Here is a 20,939-nt window from a genome sequence, read left to right as displayed (position 1 = left end):
TGTTTTTATATTCTTTAGTCTTGATGAGTCTTGGTTCTGTGTCAGCAGGGCTTGTGGGGGTCAGGGAAGGATCAGTGTAGCAAAGAGATGCTGCGCTCCTCCTTCTTCGCCAGCCGCAAACGTAAGAAGCCCAAGGACAAAGTTCACCCCAGCAGTTCAGACGACGACCTGGACGCTGTGTTCCCGAAGAAGGAGCTCCCCGAGGAGAGCCAGCAGCCTCTTTGGTCCCAAGACAGCCGGACCGAGGAGGAGGGGGAGACAGATGAAACCAGTGGAAAAGAAGAGCACAGGAACAGCTCAGAAGATCAGCTCGACACCACCAACAGGAAAGAGTCTCTCTCTAGCAGCCTGATATCGCAGCCCTCTCCCTCCCTGCCTCCAGAACACATTTCCACCACCCTTCAAAGCGGTTCCCCCTATGCCTCACCCCCTCATTCCCCGAACCTCAGCTACCGCATGCCAATGGCTCACCAGTCCTCTCTGTCAGACCCGCCTTCCAACTACGACGACACAGTGTCAGACCTCGGTACGATGAACAGCACCAGCTCCCAGGCGTCAGTGCCCAGAGTGAGGCGAGGCAGGACGGTGGTCCTGGGTTCAGAAGCCGGCCCCAGCGGGCTGGGAGCGGAGGTTTGCTCCATCACCTCCGACTACTCCACCACCTCCTCCATGACGTTCCTGACCGGAGCTGAGCTTAGCACCCTCAGCCCCGAAGTTCAGTCCGTGGCGGAAAGCAGGGGAGGAGACGACGCTGACGATGAGAGAAGCGAGCTCATCAGCGAGGGAAGGCCGATGGAGACCGACAGTGAGAGCGACCTGTCAGTGTTTACAGTCGGGAAACTGGATCAACGAGAACAGCAGGAAGCACCTCGACCCCTTCCCTCCCACAGACTCATCGAGTGTGATACGCTCTCCAGAAAGAAAGCTGCTCAACAGAAAACCGTCAGCGAGTCGTCTCTGGATGGAGCTTGGAGCGATAAAGATTCCAACAGACTGTCCCGTGTGTTGGGGTCAGTCAAAGGCCGCTCAACAGGCAGCCTCAGCTCCTCGTCTCGTAGCGAATTAGATAAGACAGAGCCTGCATGGAAGCTGAAGATCACTGACAGACTGAAAGTTCGTTTGCGAATGTCTGTGGATGACATGTTTGGTGTGGGCAGCCAGAGGTCCCCGGAGGGCCGCAGCAAGAAGAAGAAGAACATCAGACGCAGACACACCATGGGCGGTCAAAGGGACTTTGCAGAGCTGTCTGTTTTGGGAGACTGGTCGCAGCATGTTGGCATGGGTTCTGGCTCTCGGTCGGAGCTGTCAGCTGTGGACCAGCTGAAGCCTAAGTGCAGCTCCCAAGACTTCTCCATTAGGGACTGGATTGCCCGCGAGCGCCACCGCACCAGTAATCCCGAGGTCAGCGTGGACCTCTCTGAACAGCAAGGGGGGCTGTGCAGCGCAAACCCCCAGGCCCTCGGAGCCCCATCCTCTTCTGAGCACCTGCATCATCCAGCTGAGGCGTTGAATGGGGACGTCCACCAGAGTAAAAATTTGAGCCTTTCAGCCACCGCTCACCCACATAAACTCACTAATTCCCAGGTGGTCCATTCGCGCTTCTATCAGTACCTGTGAGAGGTGTTGGACATGTGTGTGACTGTGTATGTTCTCCTTCTGTGAGATGTGTACGCACTTGTGAGTCTGTCAGTATAATGTCTGTTGTGTGATCAATGTTAGTGAATGAGCATGTTGTACAAAATTGTCGCGTGTGTGCGTCTGTCTGTCTGTAAGTAACTGGTGTGTGTGCTTGTGAAAAGAGAATTACTGCGCACAGGGATCGTTGATCTTGCTCATGTATAAGGCATGAAACAAAAATGGTGTTTATACCTTTTTAATTTCCCTTTTTTATGACAAATGACTTTGGGACGGCGCAGCAGGAGGATATCCTCCCTCCTGATACAAATCCCTGTTATGCTGAAGATCGGAGGACCTGTCTCTCACGAAACGATGAGCCTGTGAAGTCTGTGCAAGGATGTGTGAACAGTAACACTCAAGTTAAGATTGTTTAAAAGTTTAGCAAAGTGGCTTTAAGGATGAACTGACTTTTAGAATGAATAGGAAGTAGTTAAAAAAAAAGGTTTTAGTATTGCAGAGGAACTATTTTTGTGTAAAGAAAGTTACGATGTTCTAAGTCGGTGAGTCTCAGTAACCAAATGAAGAATGTACAGACATGCTTGCTGTAATACTGACTAAAAGCTTTAGATGCTTGTGTTTCACTCTAAACTAAAGTGTACATATCCCTATTTTTCTGTGTACTTGAATTGTGTTTTTGGTACAGCCTGTGTGTGGACTGCCTACAAGCTCTCTGCTGTCAAAGGGGCCTTTCCAAAGGTACAAAGGTGACGAAGAGACACTGGACTTATGCAAATGGAAGTAGAGTTCTTATTCATCCCAGTTATGTGGTTTAAAGAGCAGTGAACAACATCCCTCTGATGCAGATGTTCTGCTGTGATTTTAGTGTTCATGGTTCACACAAAATGCAAAGAGGAAGAAAAAGAAAATGGGTATTCAAATCAGAAAATCATGTTTGTTTTTTTTCACAATAGGAAGTGCCTCACAATGAATTGTTAAGGGTGCCATATTGTCTTTGTTGATAAACACGAAGATGTTACTGTGAATGACTTTTTTTTTATCGTCGACTCTCAGTCATTCTACAGGTTATGTAACAAAATGCCGAGCTTCCATTCCTTAGGCATTCCACTCTGGTCTTAACATGTTTTCTACATTATTTTTTTCCTCCTGTTTTTCTTTTTTTTTTTTTAATTTTAACAGAACTTGAATTTTAAATATTCCTTGTAAAATAAGTAACTTAAATGTACATATAAATGCCATGTTTTAGCTGCTTTACTTTTCATTTCCATCAGATTGCAGGATTAAAGTACAGTATTCTGAGATGATTTATGATGATGAGGATGCTCATGAGGCCTGTGTGGGTGTTATGGGCAGATCGGTACTTCTGAATGAGGAACACTTCATTGAGCTGGACCGTTTGTTCTAATGCTGTGTTCCTCTGATTGTTAGAGGGGTGTGCACAGACTCCTGGCAACACTGGAAATAAATTTTGTCAATGGCAACTCGTCATGTATGTTTATTTTTTTTGCTTCTTTGTAGGAAAGCATGAAGCGAGAAAGGCAGTAATAGTAATGTGGCTTTCTTTTTTAAAATTTTAGATCAGTTTGCAGAGACATTGAAGGTCCTTTCTGTTGGTCATTGTTTAGTCTAATGTTTGTAATACCCGGCGTGACTTTTTATTGTCAGCCATTTCTGTCCTCTCTGGCTCTAGTTGTGTGTGTATAGGCTGCCGTGGTGTTTATGTTGACATGTTAATGTACTCTATTGTGTTACCTAAATGAAATTTAATTTAATGGGCTTATCAGATAAATCTATCATTTATATTTATTTCTTTTCTTAAAGGGAAAGTAAGATGATAATTGTTACGGCATTGCATTTTTAAGAGTACACTAATTCATGTTTTCCTGAGTAAAATTTCTTAGTAACATTACTTGGAATTGGGCAAAATTTAATTTGAACTATTAATTATAAACTATATAATTGAATTTTTATAATGCCCTTATTTGCTTCCACAGGAAATGTGCGATACTTCTACTGTACACAAGAACGCATATATAAGTTAAATATATAACATTTTGAAGCACAAGGCAGCAGTCCCATACGTTGTTGGTTTACACACTAAAGTGCTGCAAAGTGACAAAGCCAAGCAAATATGCATTAAAATGCTTTATATACAAGTTGCACATACAACAGAAAGACAATATAAGATTTATACACTTTGTACATCAGCTGACTAGAAACCACTGACAATACTAACAGACGTGACATGAGGAGAGAGTCAAGCCATTTAACACAAGTCAAAGTAATTCCCGAAAATAACGAAAATTCAGCATAGTTGGCATCACTCACCAGTATGCCAGTTTGGAAATATTAAGAACTACATTTGCAAACTAAATACTCTTTACATTTGTGTCAGTATAATGCCATCTTTAAAGCAGACATACAATTATTGTGTATTCAGTTCTTCCCATGTTTTGAGATAAAAAGGTGCCATACCTTGAAACTTCCCTCACTAATTTGAGGAAGATTAAATCATCTAGTTTTGAATCCAGTTTAGACATGGCCTATTCATCATATTTACCAGTTTATCAGTGTCATGTGGGCTCCCGACACGAACATTTCACCCACAGTAAGGCACAGTGACTAAAAGAACAAGAGTTCTATTCAGAAATATGATGAGGGAAAATATGATTTCATATGATTTCTGTATAGACACTTTGTTTTTGTTTTTTGGAGTACAACACAAGTTAAACATTGTGCCCTCGTTTTGTCAAAGCAACTATGGACTGATGCAGCCAGACATCCACTCATAGACACAACACTGAACAGAGAAATTCTGAGAAACAAGAAGCAGTAATCATACTCATGAACACAATAATCAGCAAGTGGGTTGGCAAAGTTATCAGAAACTGGCGGCCTGTCAAAAGGTAAATCTCAAAATAATTCACTTATCTTCACGATATTTTGTGCTGCAAAGCGCCCAATTAATGTGCCTGGTTTGGAATGGAGACGTATTGCTCAATGGACGTTAGGCTGATCTATTTGTCCACCAGAGGGAGTACTAGTCCATATATTCCAATAGCAGGGAGAGATGTGACTGTCCACATCAGAGATTTATTTTGGCTTTCCAACCAGCAACCAGAACAAGGAGAGTGGGGGGGTTGTAGGCCGAGGTCCCTTTTTGCACATGCAGGTGTTGCACTTCAGATGAAAGCTGAAATCTGATTGGACAGCAGGTGGTGTGGATTGATTGGGTGAGAAAGATTTGTTGCATATTGTGCTGTAGTAGCTGGCCAGGTGCTGCTCAGATTTAGGTTTAACTGTCATCCTCGTCCTCTTCCTGTTGGTCGTCCGTCAGTATCTCCGGCTCCCGGAAACACACCTCGAAGAAGTTGACCAGGGACTGGCTCAGGTGCTGCTGTGTCCCGTCATTGTGCAGGAAATGTCCCTCATCTGGGTAGATCTGCAGATAAATATACCCAAGAATGGATTTATATAGAGCTGCAACTAAGATCCTTATCACCTAATCTTTTAATGGACACCTCTCTAACGTGAAAATGAAATGGAAAGGTTTTTTTGTTTGTGTGCACTTTTCCTGTGCGGCCCCTCAATCTTGCTGGCTTTGTTTGAGAGCGCCTGGAAAAGTACGTCTCATAAAATGTCACAAAAAAGTAATAGTGTAGTATGATACAAAAAATATAATAGTATACTGTATTATGCCATAATACAGTTTAGCCATACAGTATACAGCAATAAGGAATATCATAAAAAGTATGCCTTGAAAATCTCCACCCCAAAAAAAAACTATGACGCCATAAAAAAGTAATAGCATATAGTATAAAATGTCATAGTAGCATTTTTTTTAAAGTCAGGATATTATGTCAATAAAAAAAATATATATATTATATGGTATATGAAAAGTCAAAGTAAAGTATGTCATGAAAAAGTCATAGTATAGTGTCATAGAAACATCATAAAAACGTTTTTAGTTGTCACTAAAAAGGGCATGATAGCATGCCATAGAATGTCATAGTAGATAATGGATGTTTTGGTGATGTATTTTTGCAAACACACTGAAACAGTTTTTGAGTCCTTGTTCTGTAAAGAAATGCAATATTCTGTTCAGCTACAGCTTATACGAGTCAGTCAAATCATATCATCACAGTTATACACGTGTACAATTATCAGAGTCTAGCAGTGATTCCAGAGACTCACCTGTAGAGTGTAATTGGCCTTCTCTCCGATTAAATGATTGATAAATTTGGCCGTGTGCTGGAAGTGAACCTTTTCTGTGGTAGTTGAAAAAGATAAGATTGGAGACAACACATTAGGGTGTGATCACAGTTGAGTAGTGTTTCACTGCTGCAGCACTGAGAAATGATAGAGAAAACATGTCTGTTACCATCAGCAGTTGGGTGAATTATCAAGTACTGCTTCTGCAGAAGCTGTCCCGCTGTGTGTGCTAAATTTGCCATCTGAAGGAAAGAGAGAGGAGAATCCACCATATATGTCATTAAGATCCTCTCAATAATAACCCTTTACTTAAACATCTCAGTGCGTGATTTGGATAAGCAGAATGTTCAGACTTTACCGTATATACTCTGGAATCTGTCTTTGAGCCAAGGTATCGCTCTGAAAACGCAGATGCTGTGATTTTGAAAAAAAGGAAAAACAGAGTCAGAAAGATTGAGGCGCCTTGAGATACTGTCCCAAGAGCATGACATGTTGAACACGTACATAGGACAAATTTATGTGGAGAGTTATACCATATAGCTCGAAGTCTGTGATGGGGGAGACTGCTGTTCCACATTTAAGTTCGTGAAACTCCTCAGAGCTCAGTAGCATGGTGGCTAAATACCCTCCATAGGCCTGAACAAAGGTAGTGGTGTCACAGAAACACAGCAAGAAGTCTAATTAATTGTACTTTATGGTTATAGTTTCCATAGGAGGCAGTTACTGTATCTGAGGACCTTCTTTGAGCTTGTGTTCTCCTTACCTTTCCATAAACTCCCATTCGACTCTTATCAATATAAGGCTCTTTGGATATGAACCTAAAAATGAAAAGGAAACTGGTAAAACTTCCAGTGTTTTTAGGACCCAAAGACAATGAAGGCCTTAGTTACTGTCACGCTTGCAGCGAGAGGAGTAGTCTTAACCTGAGTGCCTCCAGCTGGTCCCTCTCCTCTAGTCGTCCCAGTCTCCTCCTGACTTTGTGAAGAAGGTTGGTGCCCTGGAAGCCGCTGCCGTGGCCGTCAAAGCGGATGACGATAGTGCTGAAGCTGCTGACCAGAACTGTGGCCCAGTCCACCTGGAATTGCTCCGAAACCATCTGCCCGCCGGGCGTACCGTCCCTGTATGAGAACAACAGCCGTGTTGGTCATTTTAAGGGCCGAAGAATTTCTCATAGAATAATATTAGATGAGGAGATTAAACCCTCCTGTCGTGTTTGTGGTCTATGGTCTATGAAAATTGAAAAATAAAACTATTGTCAACTCTTTTAGTGACTAATTAATCATTTATCAAGCAACAAACATGTAAAACATTTGCACAAACATGAGTATTTGCTAGTTATTTTAACCTGAATATCTTTTTTTTATTTTTTTATTTTACTATTTATAAGGTTTCACAGACCAAACAATCAAAAATAATTGACAGAAAGGCTTCAAGACAATCTGGTGGCAGCAAATTGGCAGGTTCTAGTAAAAGACACTTTTGAGTTGCATTATGGGAAATACGTTTTTGGATCTTGACCCATTCTAGAGACTAAAAATTAGGATATCCAAACCTTTTTGACCAGTGTGTCTTTAAAACGACTCCTGGGAGTCAAGTGCAACACTAAATGGCTGTAGTATCCTTTATTAAATGATGATAAAAGTTCTTATTAGTTGAAATGTCGATAACATTATGTGCACTGTTTCATAAAGATGTCTTTTTGGAATAAAGAGAGTGAGACTTATTCATACTTACACTAGCAGCAGTAAGGGGTAATGGGCTGTGTCTACAAATCCAGCTGGCTTCAGAATCTGCATCGTCAGAGCTACAGCAGACAGTACATGGTTACTGAGAATCTTATAATACAAGATAAGTGGCCATAATGTCAATAGGATGCGCAGATAGGTAATTGTGTATGATTGAACTTGAGCACGTACTGTAATCATCTATGGTGATGGTCTCGTACTCCACTCTGGGCATCTGCATGCTGTTGTACGTGTCGTTCACTCGTTCGTTTGTCTCCACGTCAAACACCTCTGCAGTTAAACACGTTAAACCTCCGTTACAATCAACCAAAGATAAATCTATTTGCCATACATTTCAGTACAGTTTGTTAAACACAGTGATGCAGGAGGACGACACAATCGAGACAACACTCACTCTGTTTGTCCTCGGTGCTATAGATAGCCACACTCGGTATATCTGGACCTACAAGGACCGATTCAGGGAAAACAGAAGTTATTATCGATGTAACATGGCACTTCCCAAAGGCTCAAACGTCCCTGCCATCTCTGTAACTGGGCCTCTGAAACCCAACCCCCCTGCAATGGAAACATCTCCCTGTTTCATGTTAAACAGACTTCAGCCAACAACAGCCTCTGCAGTTATTAATCTACCTTCATCCCATGAGGAAGTAGCTCATGCTTTCACAATAAAGCTACTCTCCAAAGATTCAATTATGAGAAAAAAAACATAGGCACTTGTCTCTCTAAATAAATCAGCATCCACAGTAACTGAGTAACAACAATGACGGTGTCTCTAAAGAATTCAGGAAAATATCTAATAGACAACACCACGCATTTTCATTTGACAAATAGTACAAAGTCACACACAAACACACACATGCGCGCACACACACACACACACACACACACACACACACACACACACACACACAAACACACACACACACACACACACACACACACACACACAGACACACACACACACACACACACACACACACACACACACACACACACACACACACACACACATACTCTTGACATGCAACAGACAAACATTTATTTCTGTGTCTACTCAGGGATCCGTTAGTGGTTTTCGAGGTTATCTGCTAATGTCCAGTTCGATATAAGCTCTCAACCTGACATGGAGCACTAATTCAGATGCGCTTCCTGCCTCCTCCAGATGTCTTTCATTCTCAGGAGCGCTGGGATTTAAAGCACTCTGAGGCTCATAAAAACAGCGGAGATTCCAGAGATTCAAGGCTGAGGACGCTCACCTTTACAGTTGAGTAAGAAGTACTGCATGTTGTGGCTGAATGAAACGTCCACGTAGCCGCACTTGAACTCACAAGATAGGCAGCAGCGGTTGAATGGAGGGATTGTGTCAGCACTGTGGGATGGCACTGAGTGAGTATCGTTGCATACCTTAAACCAAACTTGCAGAAAACACAGAAGTACTCATATTTGGTATGGGTGTCCTACCTGTACAAGTGCCGTCGTTTGGGGTCATCCTCTGTGCTCAGAAAGTATCTGGAAAACATCCAAACATTACCATCAAATAACAGCATAACTATTGTTTTGCAGCACTGGCTGTTAAAAAAAAGCATCAGAATGTCCTACATGAGGTTCCTTTCATGATTGTACGCCAAGATGCTGGTGACGTCCCAGTCTCCAGAGGTCAGGGACTGAAGTATGTCGGTGCTAGTGTTAGGCTAGAAGACAGGAAAGCACCTTTAAAACACACTGTACCAGACCTTCAACACAAATATCTCCAATTCTGCAGTTGTTTACCAGAGAGGTGGACATGGAAACGTGGAAAAACTTTCCTCTCCCACCCTGAGGGATTGCTCTGGTGAAGAAGAACTTGTGTCCGTCATGGGAAAAGAGCGGCGCTTCATTCTGCAGAGAGGAGAGGAGAGAAAAACATGTGCAGATGTTCCAAAACGTGCTGCAGGGCTTTTGTATTTCCTGCTAATTTACATGTTCAAGCTCAGACACACAAAGCAACCAGAAGTACGAAGAACGAAATACCTTTTAAATTGTTACTCCGCAACATTATTTTTGTTTTCATCACGTACCTGTCTGTGCAACCAGCTGTCACTCTCATCCTCATGTTTCTGAAAAAAAAACATGTGATTTTAAGATTTTCTTAGTCTAACAAATTACCTAAAAATTAAACAGAAGTATGGAGATAATCTATATTTATGTTTTTCCAGCAAATTATATGAAAAGACTCAAACCAAAAGCCTGTCCTTTAGTTCTTTCTGACATCCATAACTTATCAGTTAGATGAGAAGATTGATGCCACTGTCATATGTCTGTTAAATATAAGGCTAAAGCCCGGAAGCAGGTTAGCTTAGCTCAACATAAAGACTGCAAGTAGTGGAAAGCTGCTCACTGGCTGTATTCAAAGGCACCTATAAATCTCACAAGTTAACACGACATAACTTATTTGTTTAACCCATACAAAAAAGGAAGTGTAAAATCGACAATTTTGCTTTCTACTGAAGGTTACGAGCCAGAATATAAAGCAGAAAGGTATGAGTGTGCATTGATCTTCTAATCTCACTCTCCACAGGAGAGTGAATAGGAATATTTCCTATGTTCCAAAATGTTGAAAAATTCTTTTAAAGTCCTCCTCCACACATATTATAAAATATGTAAGAAATATTCTGCTATGATTAATATTTTGTTTAACATGGTTTTCCCACAAAAAAGGAGAAAAGATATCTGAAAATCGTCAAGTACACTGTAGTTTCAAGGCAAAAATGCTCAAACATGTTGCTTGCCTGCTAACTTTGCTCATGATGTATATCTTAGCATATAAAAAACACCATATAGAAATGTTAACAAGGTTAAAAACTGGATTTTCATTGGAGAGGGGGCGGGGGACGTCTTTAAAAAACAGGTAATGAAAGTATACATTAATTGAACTTTAAAAAACAGAGGACTATTTCCGCTGATTTGCTGAGCTAGTGAGTATTTGCAGTAGTAGAACAGTGGCTACTGCATTGGTGACAATAGATGTCTGAGGTACAAAGGAATAAAATATGTCAGGTTTCAGCTGCACAGGCAATACATGTTAGTAGGTTTAAATTATTTGTTGGCTTTGGTCTTTTCATGGGATTGACTGAAAAATATCACCAGATTTATCCTCAACACAAAGCCCGCACTGCGAGCAGATTTCACACTTTGTCAAGGAACTTTCGCCAAATGTTTCACCTTAACGCAGACTCCAGTTGTGGCCTCACACAGTGTCAGGATAGAGTTGTTCTGGCCTCTGTTCAGCCAGTTGACAGCCAGTTTGGTGCTGGTGGCCCATTTCACCATAGTGATATAATATTCCCTTCTGGAAAATCACAAAGTGAGAATACATCTGTCTCGACTACCTTAAGAAAAATACTCCAGGACTATTTTTGATGCTTGATACTTCAAACACAATAGGCTAAGATACCATTGTGCTGTCACTCACCCCATTCTGGGGTCATCAGGTTTCTTCATCACCACTGTGTGCAGAGGACCGTTGAGGCTCACCACAGACAGGTGCACTACAGGGTTTTCCTCCCCAGCCTGCAAGGGCCAAGAAGAAACAAGATAGGTCAGACTGGATTTCAGTTGAAGACAGTGACAAATTGTTTTTCTGTTGTCTTCGGACTTAAACGAGTTGTATAAAAGTCCTCTATACATAACAACGACTTGAATATTTAAACCCGTAATAACGGATTTTCTGTTTTTAGTGACTATGCAGCAGCGGGAGATGTTGTAACTATTGAGTTATTATCATCTTTTAAATAGCAACTCCCTCTGCTGATAATATATGTGTTATGGATAGAGAGAAGTTTTTTTTTTATTGTGCAGTGGATGTCGCTTAAAGCCACTTTACTTTTTATGCTCAGCCGCAGAATAGTTGTGAGATTGTGGCTGCAGACTTGCCTTTGGGTAGTGATATTCCAAGGTGGCGGGGTACGGCGTTCCTGTGAAGAAGGGAACTTCCATCTTTGGCACCAGCGTGTCATTGATGGTCATGTAGGCCAGACGCAGCCCGTCTGGAGACCACCAGTGGGCTATGTGGGTCTGCAGGATCTCCTCTGTAAAAACAAATGCATAAATTATCTGGCTACACCACCACCACGCCCCATAAATGCAATGCTTCACAAAGAAAATTGCATTCCTGTTAGCTGGTTTTTATATACTTAATATAGTCTGACACTGATAGGACATTTCCAATATGTCACCATCTGAACAGACAATAGTTTAATATTTATATATGTGATTTATGGTGCCCGTCCCCTGTACTGAGGAAAAGTAAAACAATTATTCATATTACATTCTGAGTAAAAAATCCAAAAACCAGAAACTTGGCACTGCAGTATACACCCTGTTCATGTAGATTTGATGCCTGTGAATCACACAGTGCATCAATATCAGTCAAGGATTTTACTTTCTTCTTTATTTTTGAGCAAAACAATTTGTGTAAAACAATTTTTTCCCCGTGTATGAAAAAAGCTTCGCAGAAATAAAGCTTTCTTTGTCTCGTCTCTAGTTCAGATGTTTAAGGTTTTGTTGTTGGCGGAAGAAATTAGCCTTGAAATACTCCATGTGAGAGAAAACTAGGCTTTGATCAATTGTATGATGCACTATAACTGAGGGGCTGACATTTTAAAAGAAACAGAAGGGAAAAAATGACTTTGAAAGGTTTTGAGCTTCCATGATTTCTTTAATTTGTTCAGCAGTTTAATGAAGAGGCATTTTCATCCTGCAGGGGGCAGAAGAGCTCTATGAAAAGCACTCAACAGTACACACTCTACTGTATGAGGAAATCCAAACAACAGGCAAAACTGAGCAACTCAACCTTGATGAGGACTTTTGTTACTGATGTAATCAGGCTGTAATTATTTTTCTTTTTCACACTGTGAATGCACAGAGTGAAGTCTGTTGTAACAGTGTCAGACTGACATAACAACTCTATTCAGTGTTCAATTCTCAATATTAGATTCTCACTTGACAGCTGACTAGTTTGTAGCAGTGCAGCAGGATTTTCAAGGCCTGTGCCCACAGAATATTAGTCAACTCAATGTCCTCCATAACCAAGGAAGAGCACGCCACATAATATATTTCATCCATTATGTCATACAGGTTTAAACTCATTAACGCATTTAACGTCAACCATCTGTACAGGACAAAAAGATAATATTGTTTTGTATTTCTTGCCCTCACACACTGCCAGTGTTGAGTGCTGTGGATTGGCTGTGAGGTTGATGTGACACAGTCTTCTGTGCATGTCGGAGACCGCTGTCAGAGGCCTGTCTTAACCTCCATCAGATGGGGAAAGGGCACATGCACAAATGAAAACCACAGAACCACAGATAAGTACATGCAAACACGTGAACTCACATCTATTTCTTTCATCTCCCAACCCCACTGCTCTACAGGAAACAGTAGTTGATGTGTTATTATGACAACTGAGGTATCATCATTAACTCTGATCAACATCAAAGCCTCACAGACAATTTATTTTTGGCATTGTTCAAACCCACAGGGCTGTATTTCAAATATAAGTTAGGATCCCAGTGTTTCAGAAAAATGCGAATCATTCGAATATAGCCATAGCTATAGGAATGGCACATAAATATAGGGGACAATAAATGAGAACTGTCTGTCAAGGCTGATGATGTCTGACTGCAGAACACTAAGTGTTTACAGAGAGATGAGGAAGTCTCACGTTAAACCACATTCAGTCAACTTTAACCAAAAACCATGTCCCCTGAACAATACAGTGCACATTGTTAACAGAAGCAGAGTGTGTGACGGACGTAAGATACGTGATCTCTACTTTAGTTAAGGTCTTTTATCCTATCCTTTCTCTTATTAGCTGATAAACATGAGACACAGCAGGAAAATGTAGCATGACAAATTTTTCTTTACCATTGAAAATGGATTACTTCTTTCATGTTATGTTCTGTTTCTACAACAAAAGAAATTAATCCCATTAATGAAAAAATGATTAGCGCCAACCTTGAAGCAGTTAATTCACTGCAGCAGAATTTCTCTCATGATAACTGGCATTTTGCAGTTATATTAAATAATTGCACTGTAATCATTATCCATATCCACCCTCTGAAACAACAATTATAACAATGCCAGAACTCTAAGACTTTCCTTAAATCTATAAACTTTATTATAAATGAATGCACAGTGGGGAAAACAGACAAGGCAGCACATCTGTAAACAAAGCCTTATTCAAGTGGTATGTAATTGCAATGTCTGTGTCACTTATGCAGTAATCAGAAGATGTCTCATATTAAATTACAAGTATGCTGGCTTTTGAACATCTGCTGAGTGAGATGCAGCACTGCAGACATGAATTAATTAAAACTGCCTGAACACAAGGAAAAGCTATGGGAAGTCTAGAGAGGGAGGGGCACTGAAACGTAGCCAGCTGCGCCATTTCAAATGGAATCATGCACACAAACACACAACATGTCTGTAGGTGTGGGCCAGTGTGTCACAACAGTTGATCAAAATGTGCTTCAAATTTAGTAGGTTAAATACACTACGGGCTCTATCTTTCACCTGGCACAATGTGGCACTCAGTGCAACTCTTCGTCATTGCTAGAGACAGACTGATGCGGATGTCATTTTCACGCCCCTGCCCACGACGTGTCACTTACAATCAGCAAATACTTGCGCCCGTCTATGCGCCCATGGGTGTGTTGGTCTTAAAAGGAGGTGTGGTCAGGCGCATTGTTGGTGTTTTGCTATCTTGAGGCAGCAGAAAGCCATTGAGCCATTGACCAATAAAAACCTGGTTTAAAGTCAAACAGTATTTTTCCTCTATTTAAATTATTTCAAATAATAAAATGTGTGATGTGCGGACTGCAGTTATAGCCACGGCTTTCTTGTTAATGCCCACATCGGGCTGGTACAGTCGTAAAAATTAAGTAATTAACAGTGGCTGTGTTAAGTAATATGTCATTATTCCGGAAAATCTGAATTTACTAAAATATGGACATAGCAGAGAGCAGAGTGGAGCTGCTGCTCTGCTGTGCGCAGTTATGCGTGATGAACAATCTTACAATCAGTGAAAGCAGCCTTTCTAATCATTTAAATAGAGAAAGGAAAGACTCAATCAATACAATAAATATTTTTAAAAGGAATAGCCTACAGGTAAAAATAATTAATTTGACAATGTGGCATTATTTAATCATACAGTTGGATTCAGATGGCATCACAGCCGCTCCATGCATCATACTCATCTCACTCAGACGCACAGCAGCGCTTCACCTCCTCAGTTAAATAGGTTATCAGTGCATTTGGTAATTTTTGTGAATCCACCATGTACTATAGAAAGTCATGATACTTTTTTTGTTTTACAGCCTGAAATGATAACACATTTGAAATCTTTTTATATCCTTCTCCACAACTTTATCCCGGAGCTCTTTTGAAAGCATCTTTCCAACCATGGTAAATTAGTTGTGTTACAATGCACCACAAGGAGTGGAATCTTAAAGGAACAGCTGATTTTATTCTGGAGTAAAATCAAAAAGAGGCCAAAACCTTGGCGTGTTATCTGAAAGGTGATTGGTTATGCCTGATGATGTTTATAATGGTTAATCTAAAGTGACTCATCTCTTTTCCAACCCTGCTTTTCTAGTTTTTCATTTTTTATTGATTTTCAGAGATTTTGAAAAGGCAAAATGTGTCAATCATGCTGGAAAAATATATATTTTCATGCATTATCATTTCCGCATGCTAAACAAAAAAAGTGACTATTTCAAAAGGGTATCATGACTTTCTATAGGCACTGTACATAGTAATGTGCCAGCTGCAGGTACATCTGGCTTTTAAAGGGAATGGGAGATGACACTCTAATTGGTTTCATTCATGTTACACTCAAAACACACCTATGATTAATAGCTGATTGATTGAAGAGACTATGTACAACCCACCTGCCTCCTGCTCCAAACTTGATGCCCAGAATAGGAAGCATCTACCGTAACCAGCAAAAGTGGAGTTGAACACGCCCTAAATGCACTTGAACCATGCACCTCAGAACATGCACCATGATTGTCTAAATAGGATCCTATGTGTCCTAAAGTTTTTGGACCCCTGACCAAAGGCACAGGTGTATAGAGTTTTCATGATTTGGTCTAGGCAAAGAAGTTCCAATTAAAGAGTTGGTAATCTATTGTCTTTATTTTGATTAATGGATGACATAGCTACTTGTAGAGGGGTTGCTCGTAATGATAACCCCACCAACAACACCCAATTCTGTATTTCCTATCAGATCAAGCACCACAGAAAAGTTAGAGACTAGCTGGTGAACAAAGTGGAGCATTTATAAGCTTAACATCCAGATATTTCCCTAAGGAAACCAAACACACACAAGCAGAGTGAATTTAAGACTTACATTCATCATGTGGACAGAAACACAATTTCAAATGAATGCTAACACAAATATATCAAAGAGTGTTTACAGCTTGTTTCCGCAGCCCATAAGTTACCAAATATTAGTAAATGCAGATTTATAGCAAGGACTGAGAAGAAATGTTTTCCCGAGTTTGGTGTGGAAGAACTTGACTGGTCTGCACAAAACCCCCGACCTTAACCCCATCCAATATCTGGAAAAGTAACTGCAAGCCAGGCATAATCACCCAACCTCACAAATGCTTTTGTGGCAGAATATTATCGAATCCATGTCAGGCTCCAAAATCACAAAGGAAGTCTTAGCAGGAGAGTAAAGGCTGATACAATAGCTCCTTAATATGGTTTTGAAATTATATATTCCATGATTCTTACTCCGTCTTTGAACTTTGGAGCCAGTCCACAATTTGCAACATGGAAATGATGGATGTGATATCAGCTTAGTTGGTGAAACTGCGTTTATAGTCGTCTTACCCTCATACAGCCAGTCAGCAAGGCCATTAAAGATGACTCCCTCTTTGCCAGTGGAAACCAGGCGGATCGCACGGTTATCTACTTTTGATCTGTAGTAGATGTTGTTTTCAAATATAAAGATCTGGACAGACAAAAGCAGAAGGAAGAACCATAATTAGTCTCTGTGTGTTTTGCTGTAACGCTACATTTCAATTTCCTGTGGTGCAAAGCTGGTACAACTTTTTCTCAGCCTCTGCACAACATATTTTTTATCCACAGTACGAGCCTTTATGCTTAACCCACCTGTGGATTTTTATCACAACATGGCTTTATCTTAATACAAAAAACACCCACTCAGCTGATACAGTACAGTTTAGACAACACCTGCCTTAAGCACTGTATTAACGGATATTTGCCTAATTACAGTTCGAGCTGGGTTCCTCTCAAAAGCAAAGCCTTTCTGTTGCCAATAAAGGGAATCTAGCTGACCAAAGCCTCACAGGCGCATACCTCCCCCATCTGCGGGGGATGAGCTAAACTGCGGGACTGATTTAAGCAGCAACGATTGCATCGCCTGAAGGAATAAAGACACACCACTGGCAGATGAGTGTGTGACACTTAAAACCCTCTGTCAATCGACGCTAGTGTTTTTCACCTAGTATAAGGGAGATGAATGTGGGATTGATTGGTATCTGAAGCACAGACCGCGAGGGTGTGCGTAGGCTGTCAGTTGAAACTTCATCAGTTAAATTTAAGTCTTATATCGCCGGCACAAGAGTCAAATCGCTCCGATCCGTGGCTGCAGTTTTATATTGTGGGATCAACATCTGAGGAAAACTGATCAATGCAGAGCTGTGAAGAGCAAAGGGAGCTAGTGGTTGGCGAATGCTGCAAAACTGCTACGGGACATAACAGAAATCATAGGCAGCTTTCAAAGCGTAAAAAAAAAAAATTATTCTCAGTACACTCATTATTATGAATTACATGTTGGCTAAAGTTGCCTCAAAACCTAACCTCAAAGCCTCCTCACACTTCACAATATGCACACCACCAAGTCTCCAGGTTCAAGGGACTTGTCAGCAGAGCATTCTGGCATTTACACGCACATTATCCTGAATGGCCTGCGGAAAAGAAAAGTAGGTGGCAATCTCGACTTTTACTCACTCAGTCACTGACTTTTCAATCTTCAAGGCATTTAGATGAGAGAAAATAGGCTAAAAAAGCGTAATTTCAAACGGGTAGAGAGATGAAAGTATAACATCAAAGATACCTGTGGAGCTCGAATAGCAGGGTTTCTTTTGTGTGTGTGAGTGCATACATGAGAGTGTGTTTTTTCAGCTGTTAAAAATACAACCCAATGTTGTTGCACTTTTCATTTGGCTTAATTTTCTTTCTCTTAAATGTGAAGATTCTTAGAGGGATATTTATTAATGGGTACGAATATGTGTATCACAATAACTTTTCTCTCTGTTAAAATGTTGATTTCCTATTTTGCATATTCCCTAGTACTATTGACAAATGGGAGGTGTTCGGTACACACCTGAACACCAGAATCAACTATAAAATGGTCGTTACAGTACAGCAGATAACCTGTCATTCCTTCATGTGCTTGCTAAGAAAAACATTGCAGTACAAGTGTATATCGAACACAAAAACTATACAGTCGACTAATGAGAGCAAAAACAATCTGCAGCACTGACAATGTATTTGAACAACAAGCTAGAGAGATAGGGGCTATAATGATCATGTGGTTAGGAACAGTTTCAAAAAAGTGTCGAACGTAAACAGAAACACTTTATTAGACCCTTAGCCTGATGATGGCTTCTAGTTGAAACATGTTTTTTTTCCCCCACAATAAATATGAGGACTACTTATCCGTGAGTGCCGGAGTTTTGTTTTCTTTGATCTTTGCCAATGCACTGTGCAAGATTTGGAACTGTGCCTGATACTTAAATCCATCCCTTTCTTCTGCCCCCTTCTCTTGTGTGTCAATATAACCCCTTTCACAGGTGTGTGTGTGTGTGTGTGTGTGTGTGTGTGTGTGTGTGTGTGTGTGTGTGTGTGTGTATGTGTGTGTGTGTGTGTGTGTGTGTGTGTGTGTGTTGACTCAGCCTCACTGATTGCTCTGTCACGGTAGAGTAATTGCTTGAGGCTTAATTAGGGGAGCGTTGCAGGATTTACCTCCATACACCTCTCACTGTACATCTGATGCTTCGCTGCACACAGCCATACTGTCAAAACGCGCCTCTTGTCTTTATGTGCTGACGAGGCACCTGACTGTAAAATGCTCCGATTCTAATAAAACTTAGGAAATCATTTAAATTTAGGACTGGCGACATCGCCAGGTCAAGACAGAGACAAAAGACAATCGCTCATCCTAATTTTTCTCACATGACCTCAGCTGTTCATTAAATCAAACACGGAGCTACAGCCCTGCGAAATGAACAATCAGGTGTACTATTACCATATGCAAATTAACCTGCTTTCTTTCCTCAGCAGATATCTCAGTCTCATCATACTCTTTATATGTTTCACAGCAATGCATCTGTAATTTAAGCAAATGATACAATAAGAGTAATTATGGCCAGAGAGAGCGCTTTGAAGTAATAGCTGATGAAACATTGCACTGCCTAACACCACAATGCAAACAGAAACAACAAGGTGAAAAGAAAGACTTGGAGTAGGCGAGAGAATAATAGAAACAAAAGAATAGCAGGAGCTTGAGTCGATGGCACTTTTAAGCTCATCAAAGGATAAGTCTGCCGTTCTTCTATAATGTTCTTATTGTCAACAAATGGCATGAGAAGGCCAAAAATAACAATGTCTGTCTCTCATTACTTTATCTGATAGTGATCTGTGACAATCAGCTCCAACCACATTAGTTTCAGCCCTTTCCAAAGCTTTCTCCTCATGTCAAAGACACACCATACACATGTACAGGGAAGAAAATGAATCACTAGAAATGTCAAATAGAGCGGCAATGAAAACAAATTGAAGACACCAATGTTGTTTGTCCAATCGGACAAATGTCTGTCCAATCAAATGATGCGTCTTTCAAAAATCTGTCACGCACATATGCATGCACACTTTAGTCAGTGCCATGTGTCTGATTCCCCCTCCAGACTGTCCAAGTCATGGGCCATGCCATCTGCCACTGTGACTCTCACCAGTTTGTGTGTTATCACAAAGTTGCGAAAGTAAAAAATTTTGGGCTTCACAGTGACATTGATGGAGGTCAAATCAATGACAGTTCATCCTGGAAGTGGTCATTGTAGTGCACATACACCTACTGGTCCTATTGCCACAACATTCACTACCATAAATCACTACTGTGCCTCGTCTGTGTTGCCAGGTTGATTCTGACTGATCCCCATCAGTGTGCCAGTATTATTCACAGAGTGTAATCTCGAGGGTATGGCCTCCTTACCAGCTGCTCGCCTCGGGGTCCCCATCCAGCAAACTGCAGGGCAGCTTCATGCACCTCGGGGGGCTTCAAAGGCCAAGTTTCCCTGTGGAGATGACACAAAAACAAAAAACTAATACAGTATTTGTCTTTATGTCCACTACATGCACAATACAGTGTGTATCTGAATACAAATACACAGTCAGAGCAAGTAAGTCTTGTTTTTCGGCTTGCTCCCTCACTGCGGGATTCATCAGTCATCCACATCCTTTTTTTAGAGCAAGCTGACTTTGCTTGGCTCACTACAAATACAGAACAGCGGGGAAATAAGCAGACATAGATGGATGAAAGGCTAAAAACAGGCCAGGCTGAACACAGCACACAAACCTAAAGTGAATTCAAAGGAATACCATTCGTATATCAGTTACTCAGCGAGTGTGGCCTTGAATTTGTGAAGAAAATGTTGTTTTTGTTCATGGTGAACCACTGTTGTTTTCAACCAAAAAACACGCTTTTTAAAACACTACTGTTCTGAGAAGCTTGTGCAGGTGCAGTAATTGTAGGTGGAAGTCAAGACTCAAGACTTGTCTCTGTTTTTTGGATTCTCTGTTCACCGTGGAGGCATGCAACCAAAACCTTTTCTTCACAGATTCAAGGTAACACTCGGTGAGTTACTGATATACAAATGGTCATTTTGCAGGTCCAGTAAAAGCAGTTAAATGGGGGGCTGACTTCAGGGGACTACATGAGGGCAGATTAGTGTCTAGTCACAGATCAGAAAAAAGGACCAGAAGGTGACAGACAATGAAAAAAAGACAGCAGAAGTTGGTCTTACTGTGTCACAAGGCTGTAAATAATGTACTTGGCCACATAGGAGTGCTGGTAGATCTGCAGAGACAAACAGCATCACAATTAAAAAAGGACAATTTCTGGGAAAAAAATAGATATTGCAAGGTAGCACAATAAGGGTTTCTCACCGGTTTCACGTCAAAGGCGAACAACACATGTTGCATATCTGGAGACACTTGGTACCTGGCTGCTCTGGATCTGTCCTGGATCGGATCAAAAACACACTTGCAGTAAGTAAC

The 20,939-nt window shown here is 41.0% G+C and overlaps 2 protein-coding genes across 3 annotated transcripts in view; one reads left to right on the top strand and one right to left on the bottom strand.

The window, feature by feature from the left end:
• The window catches only part of arhgap21b (Rho GTPase activating protein 21b), a 34,652-nt gene extending 31,632 nt beyond the window's left edge, over window positions 1–3,020 (top strand). Inside the window, exon 24 of one of the 2 annotated variants that reach the window (XM_083927809.1) lies at window positions 49–3,020. In XM_083927809.1, coding sequence (XP_083783935.1) covers window positions 49–1,617 — 1,569 coding nt within the window. In that variant the 3' untranslated portion in view covers window positions 1,618–3,020. Of the gene's footprint in view, window positions 1–45 lie in introns of both variants that reach the window. The other variant, XM_083927808.1, reaches the window with a different exon arrangement.
• Window positions 3,021–4,923: 1,903 nt separating this feature from the next.
• Window positions 4,924–20,939, bottom strand: part of LOC310957265 (A-type potassium channel modulatory protein DPP6-like) — a gene marked incomplete at its 5' end in the record, with an annotated part of 62,964 nt that continues 46,948 nt past the window's right edge. The window contains 22 exons of the mRNA XM_083927756.1: window positions 4,924–5,077; window positions 5,830–5,903; window positions 6,017–6,089; window positions 6,206–6,261; window positions 6,381–6,483; window positions 6,611–6,665; window positions 6,771–6,965; window positions 7,582–7,651; window positions 7,764–7,862; window positions 7,987–8,034; window positions 8,849–8,961; window positions 9,054–9,101; window positions 9,192–9,283; window positions 9,363–9,470; window positions 9,650–9,688; window positions 10,794–10,920; window positions 11,044–11,141; window positions 11,505–11,659; window positions 16,470–16,590; window positions 19,876–19,957; window positions 20,687–20,739; window positions 20,829–20,903. Of these exons, the coding sequence (XP_083783882.1) occupies window positions 4,931–5,077; window positions 5,830–5,903; window positions 6,017–6,089; window positions 6,206–6,261; window positions 6,381–6,483; window positions 6,611–6,665; window positions 6,771–6,965; window positions 7,582–7,651; window positions 7,764–7,862; window positions 7,987–8,034; window positions 8,849–8,961; window positions 9,054–9,101; window positions 9,192–9,283; window positions 9,363–9,470; window positions 9,650–9,688; window positions 10,794–10,920; window positions 11,044–11,141; window positions 11,505–11,659; window positions 16,470–16,590; window positions 19,876–19,957; window positions 20,687–20,739; window positions 20,829–20,903 (2,031 nt within the window). The 3' untranslated portion in view covers window positions 4,924–4,930. The remainder of the gene's footprint in view (window positions 5,078–5,829; window positions 5,904–6,016; window positions 6,090–6,205; window positions 6,262–6,380; window positions 6,484–6,610; window positions 6,666–6,770; window positions 6,966–7,581; window positions 7,652–7,763; window positions 7,863–7,986; window positions 8,035–8,848; window positions 8,962–9,053; window positions 9,102–9,191; window positions 9,284–9,362; window positions 9,471–9,649; window positions 9,689–10,793; window positions 10,921–11,043; window positions 11,142–11,504; window positions 11,660–16,469; window positions 16,591–19,875; window positions 19,958–20,686; window positions 20,740–20,828; window positions 20,904–20,939) is intronic.

This window comes from Echiichthys vipera, assembly GCF_963691815.1.
Source record: "Echiichthys vipera genome assembly, chromosome: 15".
In the NCBI taxonomy this organism is placed as follows: domain Eukaryota; kingdom Metazoa; phylum Chordata; class Actinopteri; order Perciformes; family Trachinidae; genus Echiichthys; species Echiichthys vipera.
The sequence above is the reverse complement of the archived record's forward strand: the minus strand, read 5'-3'. Positions and strand labels throughout refer to the sequence as shown.